Source organism: Talaromyces amestolkiae (assembly GCF_001896365.1).
Source record: "Talaromyces amestolkiae strain CIB chromosome Unknown scaffold12.1, whole genome shotgun sequence".
NCBI lineage: Eukaryota > Fungi > Ascomycota > Eurotiomycetes > Eurotiales > Trichocomaceae > Talaromyces > Talaromyces amestolkiae.
In genome coordinates this window covers 735,136-758,110 of record NW_024468048.1, presented here as the reverse complement: position 1 = coordinate 758,110, position 22,975 = coordinate 735,136, and the positions used below count along the sequence as shown (strand labels likewise).

The 22,975-nt window shown below is 44.6% G+C and overlaps 7 protein-coding genes across 7 annotated transcripts; 3 read left to right on the top strand and 4 right to left on the bottom strand.

Annotated features, from left to right (window-relative positions):
• Window positions 1-1,128: 1,128 nt before the first annotated feature.
• BHQ10_006572 (uncharacterized protein) lies at window positions 1,129-2,949 on the top strand (the record flags this gene model as incomplete). The annotated part of the gene is made up of 5 exons (XM_040879173.1): window positions 1,129-1,323; window positions 1,382-1,396; window positions 1,443-1,640; window positions 1,718-2,193; window positions 2,265-2,949. 5 exons carry the CDS (start codon window positions 1,129-1,131, stop codon window positions 2,947-2,949), a joined length of 1,569 nt encoding a protein of 522 aa, XP_040735076.1.
• Window positions 2,950-5,541: 2,592 nt separating this feature from the next.
• BHQ10_006571 (uncharacterized protein) lies at window positions 5,542-6,123 on the bottom strand (the record flags this gene model as incomplete). The annotated part of the gene is made up of 1 exon (XM_040879172.1): window positions 5,542-6,123. One exon carries the CDS (start codon window positions 6,121-6,123, stop codon window positions 5,542-5,544), a length of 582 nt encoding a protein of 193 aa, XP_040735075.1.
• A 907-nt stretch (window positions 6,124-7,030) lies between these two features.
• On the top strand, window positions 7,031-9,446 carry BHQ10_006570 (uncharacterized protein; the record flags this gene model as incomplete). Its single annotated transcript, XM_040879171.1, has 12 exons — window positions 7,031-7,132; window positions 7,188-7,539; window positions 7,641-8,054; window positions 8,108-8,207; window positions 8,273-8,375; window positions 8,423-8,620; window positions 8,669-8,784; window positions 8,836-9,009; window positions 9,066-9,142; window positions 9,196-9,267; window positions 9,329-9,364; window positions 9,421-9,446. The coding sequence occupies 12 exons, from the start codon at window positions 7,031-7,033 to the stop codon at window positions 9,444-9,446; spliced, it is 1,770 nt and encodes a 589-aa protein (XP_040735074.1).
• A 92-nt stretch (window positions 9,447-9,538) lies between these two features.
• On the bottom strand, window positions 9,539-11,535 carry BHQ10_006569 (uncharacterized protein; the record flags this gene model as incomplete). Its single annotated transcript, XM_040879169.1, has 6 exons — window positions 9,539-9,627; window positions 9,683-9,912; window positions 9,963-10,053; window positions 10,107-10,167; window positions 10,224-10,522; window positions 11,418-11,535. The coding sequence occupies 6 exons, from the start codon at window positions 11,533-11,535 to the stop codon at window positions 9,539-9,541; spliced, it is 888 nt and encodes a 295-aa protein (XP_040735073.1).
• Window positions 11,536-12,063: 528 nt separating this feature from the next.
• BHQ10_006568 (uncharacterized protein) lies at window positions 12,064-13,362 on the bottom strand (the record flags this gene model as incomplete). Its single annotated transcript, XM_040879168.1, has 1 exon — window positions 12,064-13,362. One exon carries the CDS (start codon window positions 13,360-13,362, stop codon window positions 12,064-12,066), a length of 1,299 nt encoding a protein of 432 aa, XP_040735072.1.
• Window positions 13,363-15,178: 1,816 nt separating this feature from the next.
• BHQ10_006567 (uncharacterized protein) lies at window positions 15,179-18,521 on the top strand (the record flags this gene model as incomplete). The annotated part of the gene is made up of 9 exons (XM_040879167.1): window positions 15,179-15,192; window positions 15,259-15,547; window positions 15,600-15,813; window positions 15,874-16,452; window positions 16,626-17,058; window positions 17,111-17,446; window positions 17,496-17,996; window positions 18,049-18,234; window positions 18,284-18,521. 9 exons carry the CDS (start codon window positions 15,179-15,181, stop codon window positions 18,519-18,521), a joined length of 2,790 nt encoding a protein of 929 aa, XP_040735071.1.
• A 2,189-nt stretch (window positions 18,522-20,710) lies between these two features.
• BHQ10_006566 (uncharacterized protein) lies at window positions 20,711-21,742 on the bottom strand (the record flags this gene model as incomplete). The annotated part of the gene is made up of 1 exon (XM_040879166.1): window positions 20,711-21,742. One exon carries the CDS (start codon window positions 21,740-21,742, stop codon window positions 20,711-20,713), a length of 1,032 nt encoding a protein of 343 aa, XP_040735070.1.
• Between the last annotated feature and the right edge of the window lie 1,233 nt (window positions 21,743-22,975).

Here is a 22,975-nt window from a genome sequence, read left to right as displayed (position 1 = left end):
TCCGAGCGCTGTTGTTCGGAGCCGAAGTACCTGAGAAAACATCATTGAGCTCAAGAACTTATCTGGTCTCCTTCTACCATCTTACATACACCTCCCATAATGCCGGGAGAAACCCGAAATTAAGTATGACAGAGGTTATTCTCAAAAGGGTGTCCCGCACTTGCGACGCGTGCAAGGCTCGCAAAGTCCGTTGCGTCAGTATGTTTCAGCGCACTACCGAAAGAAATTCCCGAGTTTCAACTGATTCGATATGCAGGATTTGAAGACGAGACACAGATAGCTTGTCGAAATTGCACGGTAAATTTGCAAATGCACACTGTGTGTACCGCCGTTAATTCATATAGACGCGAAATACACCTTGTCATTATAGCTATCTGAAGCGGCCTCGGAAACGAAAGTCGGTCTACGAAGAAGGTAAGTTGTGTTTTTCGATTCCACAGTACAATGGTTCCATATTTGCTAAAACATATACGATATTTCAACATCAAAGCTTCCAGTCCGGCTGTTTCATTATCAAAGATAGCTGGTATTTCTTCCACCCAGCAGAATGCTTCCCCAACTCCTCATCAATCAGCTTTGGGCCCGGAACATGGAAGCACGCCCAAAGTTCCTGGTCATGAAAGCCACCGGATCGTGTCCCAGCTACATGTTGACCTTTTGTTGTCAAATCGCAAGACTCCGGCAATTCTCAAAGCCGAGACTTCTTCAACTAAGGTCAAAATCCCAGCTTTTATTCCTCTTGACTGGGAGCTTACTTCAAATAGCTCATGGAATTCTTTGGGCACAACTCGAATTTATCTTTCTTTTCCACTAGTCGAGTTCGTTCGTTAAACAGCCGGCTTGGACATACTAAATTGGACCAACTGATGCAGCGAATTGATTCGGTACTCAATTCGAAGATGAACAAAACACCAATTTCCATGACATATCTATACTCCTTACGCCAATCGAGAGCACCGTCTATAGCAGCCTCTCTAATGGGATCTTATATTGAGTGTATGATGATTCCCTTTTTGATGTTAATCATAGTTACTGAAAGTTGACTTGTGTAATCAAGCATACTTTGGCCAGGTGCATCCGATATATCCCTTTCTTGATAGGCAAGCTTTTGAAAAGAAGGCCTTCGAAATGTCACCACGCTCGTCAACCAATTCATATGAAGCATGGTCTGCATTGTATTATACTGTCCTAGCCATCGGCTGTCAGTACCATGAGGGTAGTAGTTTTGATCCGGGATCTGGAACAGCATGGAAACTTTTCGAGTGTGCTCTTTCTCACTTGCCAGATCTCATCATGAGGAAAGGATCTTTGATGGCGGTGCAAGTATACTATTCCATTTCTACTTAGCTTTCTATATGCGCTAACTAACGTGTGAATGCAGGCTTTGACTGCAATGGTATGTTGAACGACTTGGTGCAAAACTCAACTGATTGGGTCGATAGGCGATTTTCTCGACAACTTTACCTGCGTACCAATTTGAAGCATTGCTCGTTACGGAAGCAGCCAAGATGTGCCAGAGTATGGGATATAATAAGGCTTCAAGCACAATTCCAAGTCTGAACGAGGATAAGCGCCGTTGCACTTTTTGGGTAGTATACTGTCTCGAGAAAATGGCCTGCTTTAATACTGGTAGAACTTCGGTATGTACATTGATACGTTCGATAGTAGATGAAAAAGTGTAAGCTCACATAGTGACGGTGCCATCATTCATGGATAGATTATTATGGACTCGGATATCGGCTGCCCGATCCCTCTGGTCACCGAATCTATTTTCGGAAACTATGACTGGTTCCTCTCCATTGCCAGATATTCTCGGCTGATTTCTCGCATTTACGAGAGCATTTTTACTGTGAGCTCCGGCGAGGGTTCAGCAGAGACCTACCACGCCTCAATCAAGCAGCTTAATGCTGAGCTTGAAGCCTGGCGTCTATCGATACCAGTACAATTCCGACCACTCGAGCACTTTTCGGGACGTGGTCTACCAGGGACACTGGAAATCTACGTCGCTGTCACTACGCAATATCTTTATTTCAATGCTTTGCTTACTTTGTTACGAACTACGCTTTACATTAAGGCAGGTGATCTGGGTACGGCATCAGATACGCAGGAGACGAAGAAACAATTGATGAAAACGGTGTGCTTGATCCTAGATTCAACCAAGTATATCGAAGTAGCCGCTTATACTTCAATTTGGTATGCCCATCACTTTTCAATTCTACCTAGCTACCTTTTCAAATAGCAGGACTAAGATTACTTCGATGCAGGATTCTGGCACTGATGCCAATTTCAGCTTTGTTCATCCTCTTTGACCTTGTCATACACAACCCGACGCATCCGCAGACCAACAACAATTTGGCGCTCCTCGACGTTGCTAGTGGTCATTTTGGTCGTATCGAATATGCCACCAGTGGAACGCTGCCGGGATCTCTGGTATCGGAGTTTGCTCATATTGCACGAGACTTTGTACGAGATTCGCAGCGAGAAAAGCCTAACCAAAATGCGCAGATAATTACAAACAATGTGCAAAACAATAGCCTAGACATAGTATCCAATCCCCCAATACAGACCTCAAAAGAGGTCCTGGATACATCGAATGTCTCTCTCGAGCCTCAGATGTCGTGTGATTACCAGTCCCAGCTCCAATGTCAATTGAATCCCGCTGCACCAAATACAATAACTCATCAAACAAAGCCACCAGGAGTACAGCATCAACAATCATCGAATACATATCTACGCCACAATTCAAACCCTTCTGTCGGAACCAGTCAACCATCTGACTCTACTCTACCTAGAGCGGATGCTGGTGCGGAACAAATTTTCTTCCCTCTTGCCGATGATCCGACGTATGCTGTGCAACGGGATGATGGGGACTTACAGCAGCTCCTCGGCATTGATGTGATGGATCTATTCGATTTCACAGCTCCTTTCAATTGGGGATGTTGGTCGTGATTTGGACGCGAGGTGACTTGCAATGGCCCGCTTATTGATTATTTTGCCTCATCATGTGCGAATTAATGACTTTTGTTGAAATGCCTTCTTGTAAATTGCACTTGAATATTTAGTAATTATGTCGTTTGATTTTTTGATGGTAAGGAATACTTTCTCTGCTCTTCATTTCCATCTCTTCAGAGCTACGTCGTAGAGACGCGACTGCTTCCATTGCAAGCCTACGCCTTCGACATATCGATATCTACCATTAGGATACTGGGGATCCACGTTTAAACGGTAATTACTTGAGCAGATCAAGACTGCGTTGCCACTGTATTTTCCTATTACTTTTGAACTATATCAAGTATTTTATTATTACAGGTCACTTGCCTATAGGGCTGTAAGTATACCGGTCTTTTGCAAGCCACAGGTAAAGAACGTGTTCACAGTCAACCGGTTATGGCTAGTACTTATCTGGGTCTCTTTACATCCCCGCTCGAAGCTGTTTGAAACCCAAAAGGGTTTGACATCAGTGTTGTAAACGGAGCTACATGTGTGGTTAAAATGAACTGAACATTCCGCGCCCGAACTTCGGAGAAAAGGGCCAAACACGAATCACTACCCTATTAGTATGCCTGCGAACTTTCCCCATGATTTCATGAAGAAAGGTCTATGTCTTGCCACACATCATACCATGTGTGTTGCTTCCTGGCACTTGCAGAATGGGCTGAAAGATACGTTGTTGGCGACCAATCCGACCGTCTTGGTATTGTTTTCTTGACTGGGGTACGAGGGATCAGAGCGCACAAACCCGAGGCCTATTCATCCTGTAAGGTGAGCCCTACAGAAACAAAGAGCCTCACAGTTCTAAAAGAAAACAGCTAAAGCAACCGGTTCTTCAGCAAGTGCTTTGTTTTTATTCGCAGAATACGAGTTGATATGAACAGAAATATCCAATATTGAAGGTTTCAATTTTCTTATTTTGTTACCATGTCTTAACTCAATGTTTCGCTACATATAGAGCAGTACTGCACAATGGCCACTCGAAAATCGAGGATATACACAAGTACTACAGATCTCGAATTGAAACGAAACTCAAAGTCGCATCTCAAGCCAATTGTGGAGGTGGCGCATTTGACTGCTTTAGAGAACTTGTTCGGCGTACCTCAAGAACAATTCCAACGATGGCCTGGTGTTACAGCATATTGCAGGTTCCTAGAATCGTGCTTCCAATCTCTATTAAGCACTGATTATGACTCAATATGGGGCCTCATTGGCGCAAAAAAGCCATCTCGACCAGAAGATTGCTGGGTATGGTTCAACACCATTTGTGTCAAAATACATGAACTGGGTGAAGATGACAGTATCGAAGACATTTGGGATACTTTTAATCCGTTACCCAAACCGACAGCTCAAAATGCTTTACGACTCAGTACATCAGCTGAAAAGGCGGCTTGCCTAATTGCAATATTCGCAGTGCTCTGTTGGGCTTCGATGACACTACAGCCAAAGACACGGTGGGAAGATTTTGAAGGCCAACCAACGATCGGCGTCCAATACAGAAAGTTTTCTGTTCCAGCTCTTAATATAGACATCGCGCGTCGACCGATCCATGTGGTCTTTCGGAGATTTTCATTACCAGGTCGATGGCGACCAACGACCGGAGGCAACACCAGCAACGGTGGTAATGAGAAGTCAATTGCTCTATTTCTCTCAACTTTGAACTACTCCACTCTGAAGACGATAGGGAAGATACGTCTGGAGTGGGTTGATAATCTGACTGATCACCTGCATTTCGATCCAGGGGCGCGAACACTGTGTGTATTCCGGTTTCCTAGCCTTTGCGTATTGGGTGTTTTGAAAGTGAAAAACAGTGTGATACTTGAACGGTAGGTGTATGTCTCATCAGCACGAACAATGCTTAATTAGCTTTCCCTAGACTTGCGCGAGCATTATACAAGACCGACGAAGAGACGAGCCACGATTTCGAGATGGGCGTACAAATCAACCAAGAAGTCCTCATGTCCTACCGACTCCTCTTTGCACAAACACGCAGCTCCCGCGCCCTTGCCAAATCGATACTCAAAGCCCTCCGTGATCAAGACGAGTCTCTCTATGATCCACTTTTGGAAGACCTCTGCACACGACCCCATGATAGCACGATTGACGCCCTGCCACCATCATTGTGGCCTATTTCGTGCCGCAGTTTCGAGAACACACTACAAGAGGATGATTCGTATAGTTCACAAGATGATTTTCCCTTATATGGAAAGCGTCTTGCGAAGCTGCAGGAGTTCTGTCAGAGGCAGCAGCCGAGTAAACTCCGTGATCTGTGGAGGGATAGGAGGAATCCATTACAATGGTATACATTTTGGGTTGTTTTGGTAGTTGGGGGGTTATCGATTGTAATTGCTCTTTTACAATTGGCCGTTGGTATCGCTCAGTTGGTTTTTTCTTACCAGGGATGCAATTGTTAATTCTGAAGTATGATCTTGGGTGTCGCCCTTCGCGAACATCCCAAATATCCAGAGCTAGTCTCTAGCTACTTTGTTTTTGCTGTAATAGATCTTCTTCACTAAAAGACTTCATGGAATTTTGTGAGTAGAAGAGTCCTTACTCAGTCTTCTCTTGCCTCTTACGCCACTCATCCTCGAGCATCGACTGACAAACAATATCGTGCCACCCGCCATCAAACCACATAACCTCCCTCAGCAATCCCTCATACACAAATCCCAGCCGCTCATACAATCGCCTCGCTCCGGGACTAAAAGAGAAAGAACTCATCGCCACACGATGCAAGCCTCCATACTTGAACGCCCATTCAAGTATCCACTCGATCGCTTCGGTTCCATAGCCTCGCCGCTGATACTCTTCCTTGATCTGAATCCCCACCTCAGCATTACGATGGTGTTGTAATAGCTTTTTAGGTTCAGGATGCAGATCGATGCGTCCAATAGGTCTTTCCGGTTCAAAATCATCAGCTGGCAAGCAGATCAAAACAGCCATGTATGATTCGTCACGGATTTCAGCAGCCGCCAACACAGTTGAAGCTTTATTTACCGGTTTGAAGAGGGTAGGCTCGTTGGTTGCACGCGACCCGGATTCGAGGCGGAGAGAATGAATGAAAGCGTTGTCTTTGTCATTGTTCTCTATAGCGCGATAGGTCAGCCGGGCTGATTTGAACGCGCCTGCCATGGTTTAATGAGTTAAAGTCCTTGCTTCAAATCGGGAAGAATGCAATTTAAATTTCCGTGTTATCACTTCTCAGATTATCAAAGGATATGGAAGTATTATAACAGTCTCGTGATTCTCATCTCTATCTGGAGAGAACCTTGCATACGCCTGAGAGACTTGCTTCGTTTACGCCGTGACGAGGCGAAGGATAGCGACTGAATTATGTTTGCCTCGATCACTCAGCCTGACCACACTGTCACTCCATACTAGCATAATATAAGAGCCCCTCGTATGTGCTACACTCCGTTCCTCGTCTAATTGGTGTTATCCCAGCGAGTTACACCTCGTATTTGACGCCTAATTAAGGTCCGTGCACAGTACAAAATTTACAGGGATACACCGACTTTGATTGCCAAAAAAAAAATACAACGTATATACGGAGTAAGTTCCTATTAGTTCCCCAACCTCAGAAGATAAAAACATTGTCAAGCTACTTTAATCCTATCTGCCTTTTGATGATCGTGTTGATATAAGGTTAGGGCTTCAGAGGGCCCCACCAAAAAAGTGGACAGAGTATTCCAAGTGTGGAGCAGCGCGATATAGTGCAAATGGATGTACCGCTGAATCAGGACAATAAGTTACAATTAATACTGGCATATACATTTTAATGCAAGCCTATAATTCGGTTTGACGCTCTCAGCTGTTGGTAAGGTCCGGGTGTTTACCGCCTGTCGTATTCAGCCAATCAAGAACCTAAAGATCTGATAGATACGGTGAGGCAACAGGCTTGGTGACTCGAAACAACCCCCATCCAACGTGTTGAATACATTGTTAGGCAGCGGTTAGTCCGTAATCTGTCTTCAAATAATTTGGGATTGGATCACGCTGGAACAGGTCTGTCGCTGACACAATCGGTTTGAAGCCCACAATGGTGACCCGTAGAGTGGCGGACAAAGTCGGTGTTGCTCTTGAGGAGGAGCTGAAGATTACCCTGGGTGAAACTGAGTATCTCCTCATATTGAATCAGGAGGTTCAAGCTATTATTTATCTTGTGATGCTGAGCTCATTCGCTAATTTGCTGTTAGAATTTTCTTACAATCCACGGAAATACTCCTTCGCTAGCGTTGGTGTACTTGACCAAGCCCGGACAAGTCATTTCCAGGGCATCACTTCGCGAATTTCGCGCGACTAAACTTGAGCGAGATGACGTTATTCATTCTGCATTTTACTCTAATTTTGTGTTCTATGGGAGCAAGCAAGAAGACTTGCGATTAGAATCTGATGTCATCGAAGAATTAGTTGAATGGGATACAAAATCATGGACATTTGTCGAGGGTACTCCATCTTCCACGGTCGCTGCTGGCCCTTATGTTTCTGCAAAGGGGCGGACTTGGCAGCCATGGAGAATCTATCATGATTTTAATGCCACATTCATGTGTACATTCAAACCCTCGTCAGACCACTCCGGAAGATAAGTGCACCTTCAAAGAGCACTTCGGACCCTGTGGGATTAGGTCGCTAACACTGCTATACTCTAGTGAAACTTGATTCTCCCCAGGCTGGTATACATGGCCGAGTCGTAGTACCATCTCGCTGCTATTACCAACCATCAAAGATGCGTCCACTTGATGGAGCAAGGATCGTGGTTAAAGACAATATGGACGTTGCCGGCCACAAGACGACCTTGTGCAATCGTTCGTGGGACGCACTTTACCCGCCCGCTTCCAAAAATGCAGCTTGCATTCAAGTTCTTCTAGATGCAGGAGCTATAATTCTCGGCAAGACAAAGCTCGAGGCGATGGTTATGGACGAAGAGCCGCTGGAATGCGTCGAATTTACTGCCCCTTTCAATCCTCGAGGTGATGGGTATCAGAACCCTTCTGGAAGCAGTAGTGGTAGTGCGGCTGGTATAGGTTCATATGACTGGCTCGATTTCTCCCTTGGTTCAGACAGTTTGTGCCCCTCCGCATCCCAGACTGGATGATGCATACTAAATTTTCAATAGCTAATGGAAGTGGCCGTAAACCTGCGGACTACAACGGAGTCTTTTCAATTCGCCCTTCAACAGGAATCATGGATACCGATGGAGTGGTCGGTCACTTCCCGTAAGTCAGGCACATATTGTATGAATCTAGGCAGAATACATCCTTACAAAATGACACTGCTACAGCAAGTTTGATATGCCGGTATTCTTCGGCAGGGATATTGCAAGATTTTCCGATTTCATTTCGGTGTGGTATGGAGCCTCTCCAATGCTTCGTACCCCTTCCAAGGTTTGCTCCCCAATTCAAACTCGTTGTCCACTCGTTTAGTCCTTTAGACCCAGGTGAACATCCTGTACCCCTCGGATTATCTTCCGACTACAAATCCATCCCAGTCTCAGGTTATCGACAACTTCGTCAAAGGTCTTGAATCTGCCCTGCAGGTTTCTCGAATCAACATTTCACTGGCCGAAGAGTGGAGAAGAGATTGTCCTGACGGACTTCAAAACCCCGATATTGTTGAATATCTGAAGCTTGTAAGAATGAAATTATTCTAGTTGCGATATGCACTCATATGTCTTCAGGCTGGAGGTATTCCATTCTATCATGACGCATACTATGCCTTGGCCGACTTCAGAGACAAGTACAAGGAGAAATTCGGCAAACCGCCCTTCGTGCATCGAGCCGTTCATCGTCAATGGTGAGTATACTGCGCCGCTACCGATGAGACAACTCGCTAACTCTACTGAAGGGATGTCGCCAAACAGATTACAAAAGAGGAGCGTGATAAATACTGGCGTCGCTCCGAGATCTATCGACACTGGCTTCTAGACAACATTTTCAAAGCCAACGACGAGAACAGTGTGACGATTATGATACTGCCAATTGAGAAGGGGGAACCGAACTATCGCGATGCAGACCCTCCGTATGTGCTTTGTTCTCACTCGACAGTAATCACGCTGTACTAACCCAGGCTATCAGGCTCCATCACATATTGCATGGCTTTGACGCCTTAAATATGTCTCCAATGATGCGGGCGCCGGAACTCACTGCTATTGGTAATTGGCTTTTTCCAAAAATTTCCCTGAACTATACTTACAATATTTCTCAGTTGGTGAAATTACGTACCACTCAATTGTAACGGAGAGAGCTGAGCCACGGCCAATTGGAGTCTCGGTCATAGGTGCACCCGGTAGGACTTTGAAATATGATAACAATGTGGTGCTTTTACTAAATTATGACAGGAACGGATCTCATTCTTGCGGATTTGGTAGAAAAAGGTATGAAAGCTAAGGGGCTATCAACAAAGCTAAAGACAGGACGCTCAATCCATTAGGAATGAAAGTCTTAGGGGGTTTTTGATAATGAGCATACTGAGAACAAATTGAGAAAAGTGCGTAAAATAGTCGTGTAATGATGAATTTGCAATTTAGCTACTCAATTCCCATGTTCTATTAATGCACAACCAATGCGCGAAGCTCTATACTCTCGCGAGCGGGCTCCCCGGGAGGACACCCCGGGTTATCGAAAGCACAATGGGGTACTATATTTTGGTCATTACAATCCAATATATGTGGATAATGTTGAAGTGTTCTTACCAGTGCCACTTACAAGCGAATCAGCCGATTTGAATATAACCATCTCACTCGCTTTCTGCTCCTTGAAGTAACCCCACTGCTGATTGAGATTATAATGCACACGGTAGCTTTCAAGGGTGTCGTCCGGGTGTATCAGGTCAATTTTCTTTAGGTCTTCATCTGCTAAAGAACCCAGTCTACAGAAAGCAAGGGGCCAGTCCTTCAAAGGACCTTTCAAAGGCTTCCAAACACTGTTTTCAATTTGTCAGTGCTATTCCCAATAATCCCGTAGCAAACATACTTGATCATTTGATAACGATGCTTGCGGACTGCTTCTGCTCGATCTCCGCATAGTTGTCCAATTAGTTTACTGGCTTCATCAATAGTGTAGTCTTTTAATGTCAATTATGTGCCAAATTTTTCTAGTCAAGGAATCAAGTCATACCTCCGTGAACACGGGGTATAGGCACGCCAAATCCCTTTTCTTTCTCAGCCCGCTTTCGAATCTTATATCCCAGTCAGCGCGGTCTTGACTTCATAACATGATTTTAAAATGACATACCACACATTCATGAATATACACAGCTCTCGCCCCACAAACATCCAGCAAAACACGCTTAGCATCATTGACAAAGCCTGCCTTCAGCGTTGCCTCGTCAAAGTAGTCCTCATAGGGAATTGTACGCGGAAGATCAACAAGCACAAAGCCATCTTTGTCTAGAGATAATTTGCCCTTCAAAGGGCGAAAGTCTTCGATTGGAACGCTCTCTGTGATTTCGTCAAAGTTGGCGCCCCGTGGAATTTCGGGCGTGTCGTAGAGAAGCTCATAAGGCTTGTTTGTTTCTAGCAAAGGATCCTTTGCTAGAAAAATCAAGTCAGCTTGTATTAATTTTTTGGCCGTCATCTTGAACTATGTTAGATAATTCGCCAGCTTCTAGATCATGAGATACGAGAATGAAGTCGACCGGAGATGGAATGGAGGACACATACTTGAGGCTGAAATACCTCGTTTATACATATTTCTAATGCACTGTAATGCCCGGTTAAGTTACCATTGTATATACGACTATACGAGATATCTTAGCATGTGCCACGGGCCTCTTAATCTGTTTGTTATATCCGTCTTGACGTGTGACCCCGCTTTCACGCAAGTAGGTGGCTTATAGGCCTGGTAGAATTACGTATACCATTCTTTGCTCGTGTCAAATCATGTCTTCATATAGTGCGTTGGTACCTAGGTTTTGATTAACGAGATCATAAGGTAATCTCATTCGTCAAACATTTTATATGTCAACGTCTTATCTACGAATATCGAGTTCTTTAAGGCTTATTTTTAGATTCCTACAACCCAACTCTGATATTCCATTGATTTGAGCCTAGTACATGACATCATGTTGAGAAATGAGTGGAAGGATGTGACATTACATAGATCAGAGTCAATCGACAATTTGATTCCTTCAATGTTGTGTGCATATCCCAACCTCCATGTCACAAGAAATGAAAACAAATTCCAGACCAATACTATTCGAAATTTGAAAATCCTGTTCCCTGCAGAATAAATCATACCCCCGCAATCTTCAAAAGTTACCAGGCATGGATACTCGAGGACTTGTAGAAAGTCTCTGTACTTGTTAGTTCACCATTTAGATAACCGATTTATTGATAACATTAAAAACCTACTACTCGGCTTTCTTGTCTAGATTCTCTAAGCTTTGGAGCATCTCGTTGATATTGTCAAGTCTCATAACTGTCGTACCGTCTGCCATCCTGAGTGAGGCAGGAGATGCACCTTGGCTGGCACCTCCCTGATCATCGCCCGCTCTGAGGCGGTGCTGAGGCTTGGATGGCGAGGGCTTTTGGGTGGCTTTGTCCATGTTGATGTCTATTCTTGTGGGTTATTTGCTTCTGAGAATACCAGATTTTTGTGATGATTCTTGATTGAAGTTGATGTTTGATGGTACAATCTTGGAACTATCTTACGGGGATAATTTATATTTCAAGTCCAAGTTCACTCACACCTACAGAGATCAATTCCCTAGGTTTTGAGCCTCATTTTCCTCGGGTCGATAAGGTCACCAGGCCCCTCGTAATGCAAGAAGTCTCATTGGGAAAGCAACAATCGTTATAATACTTTTTATTGGCTCAACAGTACACCCTCATGACTTTCTGTATCCATGTAGGTGTTGTCACAGAAATAAAATACTGCGGTTATCCCGGCATATCTCCCAGCCCCTCTTCATGTTGAGGCTTCCATCCCTCAAAATTCGTATACACATGGCTGAAACGAAATATTTTACGCAGCCTGACACGGGAAGATAATAAAAAAGTACTGCTCTAATGAAGCAAACCAACGATGGCTCGAGCGTGTATATGAATTACTGTATTTTGAAACCACCAATGACCTAAAAGAATCTAACAAACCTATGGCGTCGCTTCTCGGGTATCAAACCCTTGAAAGATTCTACCTCTACTTCCTTAATGCTGAGATATAGATCAAACATATACCGACCAATCCACTTCGCAATATCAGCATCAGACTTAGCTGCATCAATTGCTTCCTGCAGGCTCCTGGGCAAGCGTTCAGTCACCCCGTATTCGTGTCTCCATGCAGCTTCCGTAATATCCTTCGACAACTTAGTAACATCCTTCTGCACCAATAGTTTGCTATTATTCACTCCATCCATGCCAGCCCTTAAAAGGGTAGCAAGGAAAAGATAAAAGTTTGCCGTCACATCTGCGCATCGTATTTCCCAATGCGAGCCTTTGATTCGTCTGATAGGCAAATCCCTGTGCTCTGTACCCCAGCCCACACGCTGCCCAGCTTTTCCATCTTTGACTCTCTCAAAGCCATCGTAGTTCGCTATTCCAAAAACAGTCATTGTGCGTAGCTTGTCCGTAATGCCTGCCAGAAAGCTATCTGCGTTCTCAACATCGTGGGACGAGACATGCATATGGATTCCATTCGTTACGCTGGCGTCTGACAAAGGTTTAGGAGTAATGGTTGCCTTCAAGTCGTGCTGGGCTGCAATAGAACGTATTGCTTCGCACGCAAATACCATGTCATCAATTGCCTCCATTGGAGCTTTCTCCTTTAGCGCGATTTCAAGCTGGTGAGGATCCTCCGTATGAAAGTGATAGACTTCAATATTCGCTTTCTCGAGGGCGTAACAAATTTCCTCCATGATTTTGAGAGTGTTGCAGCGAAGTCCGGAGTGCATACAGTAGCTTACAACTTGGTCGATTGATTGAGCGGGCTCAAAAGCAGCATCGAGAAGTGTGAATTCGATTTCAAACCCAATGAGAAAGCTCGTCTGGGAATGTTCTTCAATCATTTCCACCGTTTCTTCCAGGAGCTGTCGGGGACATTGTAAATAACGATCCTCTTCCCCTTCACTGGCTATTGAACACATTACCGAGGCGTGTCCTGGTGTAAAAGTACACAGTCGCAAAGATTTCCAGTCTGGCTCAATGGGGCATCGCATCACTCTGACAATATCGCATTGCGGCGCTGTTGCGATAGGCATAACCATACCAGACTGGTTAGTGCAGTATTGTCGCTCCCCGGAAACTATATCTCTGGCACCGGAAGTGGTGACGAATTTAGTGTGTAATATCGCTGATAAGCTCATCCATCGAAGTTGTATGAAATTGACCTCGGGATTATTTGCAAGAAAGTTGTCAAGGATATGGGATTCCGTCATTGTGCAGTAGGATATAGTATTGATTTGTATAGAAAGTGTATGTCTACATTTAACAGTCTTACAGATCGTTCATATGGCAAGACTGAACGCCAATTTATACGTGCTGATTTGATTCCGAAAAGCCTCGGATTTTTCGATAGAACATATCCGACAATGTGAGGCTCGCGTCGATGCCTCAACCGCAGCCTCATCATATACGAGGGCTTTCGACCCCTGCTACTATCATTTTGAATATAATTACTGGTGATCCCTGACTAAGTTGCAGCCGTCTTGGTTATCTTGATTGGTGCCAGGTATGCGACCACAATCCTCTCAGCCTTGTCATCTAAACGTCTCACCGGTTTGGATCCAACGAGAAAATGCACCGGCTGCACACAGCCCGCTCAACGCAATATTAGTATTCTATTTTCAAAAAATTTGGTTGGTAATGGGAAGACGGGTACGTAAATTGGGCATTTTTACTAGACGCGAGATTTACTTAGTATCCGGTTTTATTAAGCAACAAACTCAAAGAGACCTCGTAGCCTTTTCCAAGGCCTTGCAGCTAGATAGAAATCCCCAATCTCGACACAATTGCCACTCAGAACTCTGCTGAGTGAATGCAGGGCTATCAGTCGTACAACCGTCATTTAGCATGATGCAATCAAATCCCTTCATCTGTGCATCATATAAAGTTGACAAAACACACTGATCAGTATTCATACCACAGAACAGTAGTGTCCGCAACCCATTTTCCTGAAGATACTTCGTACAATCAGTCATAGCCTCACACATTCCGGAATTTCTGTTTTTATGAAATAGAACATCTGGCAGTGCTGTACATTGGCTTTCGTCAAAAGCATTGGCAAGAGGCCCATGCAAGGCTGCGTTCCAAGTGCCTCTGAACAGCGCTCGTCCCGCATCTACAGTAACGCCATTTTCCAGAGTCACCTCGCCTAATTCGTCACCGAGTCCCATCGAACCCCGGCTCTCGCCACATTGAATAAACTCCTTCGCACTTGCTGTGTTTCTTAGGCCGAATGGAATGCCATAATCTGAGCCCCGACTTTTTGATTTCCAGCCGAAACCACGTATGTATGCTGGCGGCATAGTTTTGAGATCTTCGTCTGTAAGCCCCCAATTCAACCACACAACTTGTATTTTGGCTTTCCTGGCAGCAGAAATCCCATATTGCAGCAGGATCTTCTCTGCCTCGAACAGATCTGGGAGCAAGTCGTCACGCAAAGCACTGCTCAAAGAGTAATTTTGAAAGTCAATAACAATCAGCGCAGTCTTTGCTGGATCGATCGTGACATTGCTAATTTCACATTCGAGATGTAGAACGGTCTTTATTGGTTCCGAGTCCGTACTTGAGGGATGTGATAGATCAAAGCCGGCTTTCGATGACCAAAGCCAAAAATTGTCAGGTGAGCCCAAGACCGTCTTTTTTTCTTCGGAACTAGCAGCCATTGTAGAGACAATTTGTTATCTACTCTCCGGATACTGTAGGCTAGATATCAGGATCAAAGATCATCACACCACACCGCGACGTTTCACAAACCACCTTGGAAGCGGGGTGTACACAACATTGAACACGTCGAAGATTAGACGCTCGATATGTATTGGGTCCCTTTGACAATTGAAATGTAGGAGCAATGTAAAAGCGGGGTCAGTTCCCCTCCATTCTTCGTAGAGAGCAAGGTGGTGAGGCTGAGGCTCAACCGGTGTCAGACTTGTCACCGGTTGATCGTATTGTGTAGTCTGCTTCGCAGCCCCTTCTGAGAGCTAACTTTCATCATTCTTCATCGACCGGTAATTTCATACAGCATCCGACACGATGACATCGCGCGAGTAAGTCAACCGTAGGCTACCAAACAAATTTGTAGAGCATTACTGAGAGATATTAACGTCTTGCAGTGTGTTGCTATTTTGCCAGCAATGGCAAAGTAGACTGCATTCTGTGTCTGGTTCCCTAGAGCGTGACGACTTTCGTTATGTATCGGCATTCAAATCGTGGGAAGAAGCCCATGAGCAAATTATCAGAGCCCAGGAAAACATCGTACATCAAGCGATCTCCCAGGAGTTTGCGATGTTTTTGCCTAGCTTTGCGAACCTGAAGTCATTTGTTGAGAATCTTTCGGTGCAAGTCAGCCCGCGGAATGTTGAAACGTCCATCATATGGGGCCTCATTGGCCTCATTACTAAGGTATCCTTCGATTTGCCACTGTTCTGTCGCGAAACTGATCGAATTCCGCTAGCTCTGTCACGATGAAGGCGATGGCGCATCGCGTATACCCGGAATGTTGCATGATATTTGTCTGAAGATTGAGATCCTGAACAACTACCGTGAAAGTACAGGAAGGTCTGTGCCTCAAATACAAGAAGTTTCGTTCTCGATTGCGCTTGGACTATTGTTCTTTCTCTCACGAATTGTCACTTTTATGCGCGGTGACCAATGGTACGAAAGTTCAAGTATGTCACAATTTGGTGTCTCGAATCCTCAAAATGAATGGCGGACTAATCGTAAAATAGAGGGCCTATCAAAGGAGCAATGGGAACCCCTGGAGCTACAATACAACTCTCTTATCCGGGAAATTGATAACTCAATGTCTCGCATCGAGCGAGCATTTAGCACGACCAAACGAGCTGCTCCAAAATTCGATGTCGATGATATACTTCAACTCCAATCCATGCTTGCTTTATCCCCTAAACCCGGTTTGATGTCGCCTCAAGCCCTGGATCGATCAAATGAGGTGGCCAAACTACCATGCATTATTCCACCTCCTTTTAGGATTCCTCGCTTCTTCAATCGTACAGATGTTATGGCGAAGATGGAAGGGTTCTTCGGCGACCAAGATACCGATCATTCCTTTCGATCCATCGCGCTTTATGGTCTAGGTGGGGTTGGCAAAAGCTCTGTTGCGCTTGAATATGCGGAGAGGAGACTGAGAAATGGTGAATTGGACGCTATGTTTTGGATCCCTAGCGAGAAGGCAGTCACTATCCGACAGTCATTCACTGAGATTGCTCTGCGTCTCAAATTGCCAGACGCACGGCCCATGGATCATGACGAGAATTATGAAATCGTTTTGAATTGGCTTCGGCATACCAGTAAGTAGGAACCCTTAGCCAACTTGCTCAGTGTTGACTATACATAGGATGTAGATGGCTTATAATCTATGACAATGTCGAATCTTTGGATTTACTTCTATCATACTGGCCCGTAGCAAGTCGCGGTCAAGCTATTATTACCAGCCGTAATAACAAATTCGCATTTGAACCAGCCGAAGGAGGAATAGAGATTCACTCATGGGACTCCGAAACTGGCTCTCAATTCCTCCTGCATCTTCTATCCACGGATATAGGAGATGAGCTGAGTATAGCTGATATCAAATCCGCTGACCAGCTAGCTGAAAAGTTGAGCGGGCATGCTCTTGCACTTTCGCACATGGCAGGTCTAATACATCGACGTTCTTGGTCGATTTCCGAGTTTATGGACATTTACAAGAAGCAGCCGCAAAAGATGCATGGAATTTCCGGAAACACGTCTATCAACGCTCTGTGGGATATATCCTTTAATTCGCTTGATCACAAGAGCCGAGAGATCTTAGGTGTTTTGAGCTTCACGGCTCCCGAGGCCATTCCACAAGCGCTTTTCGAAGCAGAGTCTGAAGCTGGTCTACCTGAGCCTCTCAGGTTTTGCGCTGACAACTTAGTGTAAGTCGTTTGGAAAAGAATGTTCTTACTATGAATCTAATTTTTTCTATAGGTTCTGGGACGCAATAGATGACCTCCTTTCTCGAGCTCTTATCAAGAGAGACAAAAAGACAAAGTCATTTTCGCTGCATAGGCTAGTGCAGACATCATTCAAATACTTCCTGACTCCAGAGCAGAGACAAAGATCGTTCAACAATGCTGCCATTTTAGTCCATACAGCCTATCCCAAACTCGACGGCGTATCGCAGCTGTATCAAATGTGGAGCCGCTGCAGGGATCTACTGCCACACGTTATCAGTCTGAAAGATGAATTTCGTGAAGAGAAAAGCACCACTCCTGCCTTCACCGCCCCATGGCAGTTTTGCGACCTCAATAACCTGTGTGAAAGGTATGTTGACACTTGAGATTCATGAAGACGTGGCTAAGAGAATCTGCAGATATCTACTAGAGACCAACTTGTATAAAGAGCTCGAAGATCTACTTGAGGTGGATCAAATGGCTTTAGACACAGTACCGATCGAGGAACAAACCAATGACATGCCTTCATCAATAACCTCATATAAAGGTCAGTTATACGTTCGCACAGGAAAGGCTATCGAAGGTATGAAGATATTGAAGAAATCTTACGACATACGAGCCGGAGCTGTACCCGAAGATGTAAGGGAAACAGCATGGGCACTAGAGAATGCAGGTAATGGAATAGCCACGACCAATGCACTTGACGAGGCGATAACTTGGCTTGAGCGATCTATTGCTACTTGGCTGAGATGGGCTGAGACAGAAGGTCCCGAAAAGGGAGTCTATCCGGCGGTCCTCAAGAAGAGCTACGGCATGATTCTTGTCTGGGCCGGGCAGTACAAGAAAGCTAGGACAGTCCTGGAGGAAGGAATTCAACAAATTGAGTCGACTACGCCATATAACTGGGCAATGGCTGCCTAGTAAGTTATGTCTCGTCCGAACAATAAATGGCACACTAACAGAAATGAATAGCACGCATTTTGCGCTCGGCACGTTGGACCGGCTTGAACGCAACTACGATGCTTCAGAATCTCATTTTATGCAAGCACAGAACATGTGGACTCAAGGAGACCAACTACGTAACGATCCTTTTAATGCGGCTTGCATATATCGGATGGGCTGTGTAGCACTTGATCAGGGTAATTTGGAAGGCTCAATGTAAGCGTCCGCGCCAGCTAGAAATTTATGCTTTTCTAATATCCTTTAGCAAACACTTCAGGGATGCTATGATCCTTACAGATAGGCGCAAGACCACTCTTCGGGCAGAGCATGCAAGGTGTCTGTTCAAATTGTCCGAAGCCTTTGCACAAGAACCCCGACATGAGTTAGAGGCAGATGGGCTTCGAACTGAAGCAGAATCTTTGCTGCGCGAGATTGATCCGGAGATTGTAGACTGCGGGATAGAGCTTGCCTATGACTCGAAAGTCAATATACAATGGCGTTGATCGAGTGGAAATCATGCACCAAATGTGGTCAACTTACGTGCTCGAACCCTAAGGCTGAATGGGATGAAGCTGGGTCTAAAGTTCCCTTAGTATTTCCACGATTTGCAGAGTTTTCTCAAAATTGAGATTTCATTAGACATTCAATAGTTTGACCTCTGCTAGCGTTGGATCCTCTCGAATATTTAAAGTGGCTTTCTCCATTTTTTGTACAACTCACGCGGAAAATTCTACGAGAAAATCAACGTACTTTCCAAGTGAAACCGGTGGGGTAAAGTTTTCAGCGCTGATGTTTTGTGGTCCGAAGACTGCATCTCGTTAAAGCCTCAATAATACCAACCAAGTAGGAGCGCGAGACATCCACATCCGAGCTCGATAAGACGATGACATTGACAGAACTTTTTGCAACAAGGTGAACAGGTATGCTGCAACATATACTCTCTTCTGAAGATATCTGGCCTGGAGGGATTCCCTCGACTGTCCGACCTCACCTAGGTGACGATTTGTCTGAGGATGATCTGAAAAAGGAATCGAAAGGCTGGTGTCAATTCGCTCAGGAATTCTTTGACCCATAACCATATTTTGGTTGATTTGTAGAAGATAAAGACTAATACAAATAGGAACAAGAGTTCTAGCACCGATCTCAACGAGGAGATGCAACAACGGCGAGTGCTCATTGAAAGGTGGGCATCTGCAGATGAAAGATTCCGAGATGTAAAGGATTATGTTTTATTTCCATGAGATTCTTTTAAACTGATTGTATCCAGTCTTATCACCGCCACGCACTCCTGCGAGATTCGCCACTAGAATACCCTCCAATCTTTTTCCGATTTCCATCCCTAATCAAAAGCGCTTTGTCTGCTTAGCTCCGGTAGGTAGGGAACAGCATCCAGAAAACTATAAGCATCTTCTCTAAAAGTTCTTATACTTATCTATAACCATGACAATTCAATGTCCCACCCGATGAGTCATTATGGTGACTGGGACTCTAGCCCTATCCTAGCTATAATAATTAATCCATCATCTACGGTAGCAGGTGACCTAAGTTTTAGTTCCTACCGAGACCTATTAATCAATTACTACCTACACCCTGCAGATTTCTGCGCAGTCTCTATGACCCTTTTAGGAATGGTCATATTTCCTAAGATATCTCCATGGGAGTTTACTGTTGTAGACTAAAGGAGTATAAGTGAAGGCCGATTGACGATGATGAATTTCATATTTAATGGAAATGCTAAAAGTTATGCCCTACTACGGCCTTGGAGAATGATTGGGGCGGGGCGATGCTCTATCGGAAGGTAGAGTGTATGTCTTTAGAAGAGGTTCTTGGAGGAGATGAATCGAGATGGACAGATGAGCAATTGAATAAACCGTGAGAACTCTTCACACTCGGAGGTTCAGTGGAGAGAACTAACATCAAAGCACGAAGAATGGATACCGATCAACCACTTATTGGTATTTTGCACTCCGCTCATCAAAGAGGAGAGCTTGAATATGACTCATACTCTCCAGATGACTGGGCACGTCAGTTAAAGGATTTTGCACTTGGGTATTTAGATATGGAAGCCCAGGACCGCGAGACCGACTATGACCTCACCAAACTATTGGGATGCTGGCGGATTTGCGAATTCCCTCAACGCTCCTGTGAGAAAGCCGGGCTCATGGATGAGGGCAGATGGTTATCTCCTCATATCGGGAATTGATAGGCTCACCAATAACTCCAGAGAGTACTCGCATGGAAAATTTGTGCAATCATGATTATGCAGTTAAATCCAAGGGGAATAGGTCAGAAGCATTCAATAGAACTTCTTTCTGACTGAATACAATGTGAAAAGCTTCGAACTCCGTCTGGAAAGTAGGTTAGCTGAGCTCTTTGCTCATGACCGACATTTTGAACAACCACGGAAGAATATTGATGAAATCAGTTAATACATAAGTTGTTAGGCTGTTATTATATGGATCAAATTTTCGGGTTTGTTGCTGGTAACACAAGGAAATAAGTCACTTAGGCAAAGAAGATGTCTAGATGTCCGATCAATTCTATCAGCAATTTACATATGTTTATATCTGCCTAGATAAGTAGTAGATAATCTATATATACGGTTAAGTTTTTAGCTAATGCTACTCATAAAACAGGTCTCTCAAGACAAAGTTATATTGAGTTGTAAGTTCACTTTTCTCCACTGTCATATCTATTCCTCGTGGCACTGGAGTAGTTTGTGAAGAGCTTCCCGTGAATCTTCATCTAGAACGTCCACTGTAGCGCCATTCTCAATCAACATCCTTACTAGCACCGCATCTTTATTGGCGATAGCCAACAATAGGGCTGTCTTGCCATATTTGTCCATTAAATCTAGCACAGCACCATTTTCAATCAACATTTTTACAATCGACGTGTGTCCTCCACGTGCTGCGAATAATAGCGGCGTCCAGTTTTGTACATCTATTGAATCCGGCACAGCTCCATTCTTAAGTAACATCTCCACCACCACCGTGTGTCCCCCACGTGCTGCGAATAATAGTGGTGTCCGGTTTGCTAGATCCATTGAATCTGAGGCAGCGCCATTCTCAATTAACATCTCTACCACCGCCGTGCATCCTCTCTCTGCTGCATATGATAGTGGTGTCCGGTTTGCTTCATCCATTGAATCTGGCGCAGCACCATTCTCAATCAATATGTTTACCACTGCCTTATGTCCTCGTATTGCAGCGTAGAAAAGCGGTGTCCAGCCAAGATCAGATTCTGAGTCCATCGCAGCTCCATTTCCGATTAGTATCTTGACTATTGTCTCATTTCCACAAGATGAAGCCCAACATAGTGCTGTACGTCCACATATATCCCTCGAATTCACCGCGGCACCACTCCTAATCAGAACTTTCACCGCTGCCTCGTGTCCATATCGCGCAGCGATTGACAATGCTGTCCAGCGGTTTTCATCCGCTAAGTCCACTACTGCACCACTCTGAATCAGTAATTTCACCACTGCGTCGTATCCATTTCGCGCCGCGCTTGCTATCGGCGACGGCTGATATGGATCTTCCCAAGTTAGTGCAACACCACCGTCAATCAGAATCTTCACCACTGCCTCATACCCATTTCTTGCAGCCCATAAAAGGGGTGTATAGCCCATCTCGTCTTTCTGATTTAGATCCAATTCTGTCTGTTGCAGATGCAGGATCATTTTTTCAAGACCAAAGAATGCTGCAACATGAGTGGGCAACATCACGTCTTTTGAGTAGCGACTTATTCCACGATGCATTTCCCAGTATAGTAGGTCCAAGATCGTCGAAATATTTGGCCATCTACCATCCAAGTATTCTTTGCCAAGTTCAAATGCAGCGCCTGGGCATTGTCCACTTCTTCGAAGGTGATGACCCCATTGTGTTGCGGCATAAGCCAACAGTGCTCCTGTCGTTCCATTGTCTCCGCCTGCTGAATAGGAATATGTGACTGAAAAGAACAAACCTGGAGAAGAGGGGATTGTAATTAGAGGGGAAATTTTTAGAAAAGTAAGGCAAGTGCACGCTATTTTGCTATGCCATTGCTCTTTACTCAGATCAAAGATTTCTTTTTGCTGAAGGAGGTATTCTTGAAGAGAATAATGAACCAAGCGAACGGTCGATGTTTCTCGATCCATCACTACCAAGCCATGACAACAGTTGAGTAGTGTTTCTCTAATAGGCATACCTCTCGGGTTAAAATGACTATCACCATCCTTTATTGCAAGCGAGCATAAAAGCACATCCATCTCTAAGGGCCGCCCTGCTAAATGGACCCATGCAATGATCGTCGCTGCGCGTTCTGACAGTGTAACTGGTTGTTGTTGTATTCTGATCATTGTTCCAGCGAAGGCCTCGCCCAGATTTAATGGCAAATTTTGCAAAACTTCTTCGCGATCGCGCATGGTTGTGGCTTGGAGAACGGCCTGAACTTGTAATATGGGCAATAGAAATCTAAGCCACCATCAATATTATCAGTTCTGGTATGGGAGTGAAGTGTTATTTTACTGACATTCTCTTGGCTGAATAGATTACTTTGTCAATTATCAGGTTTCTCAATGTTTCATCCATAGCCTCCGGTTCTAAATCGTTGGGTCCTCCGATTTCATTTTGGACAAATCTTCGTATGTCTTTATCGTGCGCTTCGATGATGATGCCAGTATCTGTTTTGGCAAATTTTTGAATGATACTCTGTACATGTGGACGACCAGTCAGGAAAATGTGGATAGCCGAAGGTACGTCACATAACCGCCTTAAGAGCCCTTCTAGATATTTAGGTTGCAGTTCGTCAAGTGCATCTAGGCAAATGTACACTCTAGGGAACTGCGCACAGATTGTCCGAAGTAGTTCACTTGCATCTATCAAGTCTAGTGGTCTGCTTTGACTGACTCGCTGCTCATAAATCTCCAAGACAGCTGCTGGAATTTCGGGTAGAGATTTCAAAAGTTGGACCAACA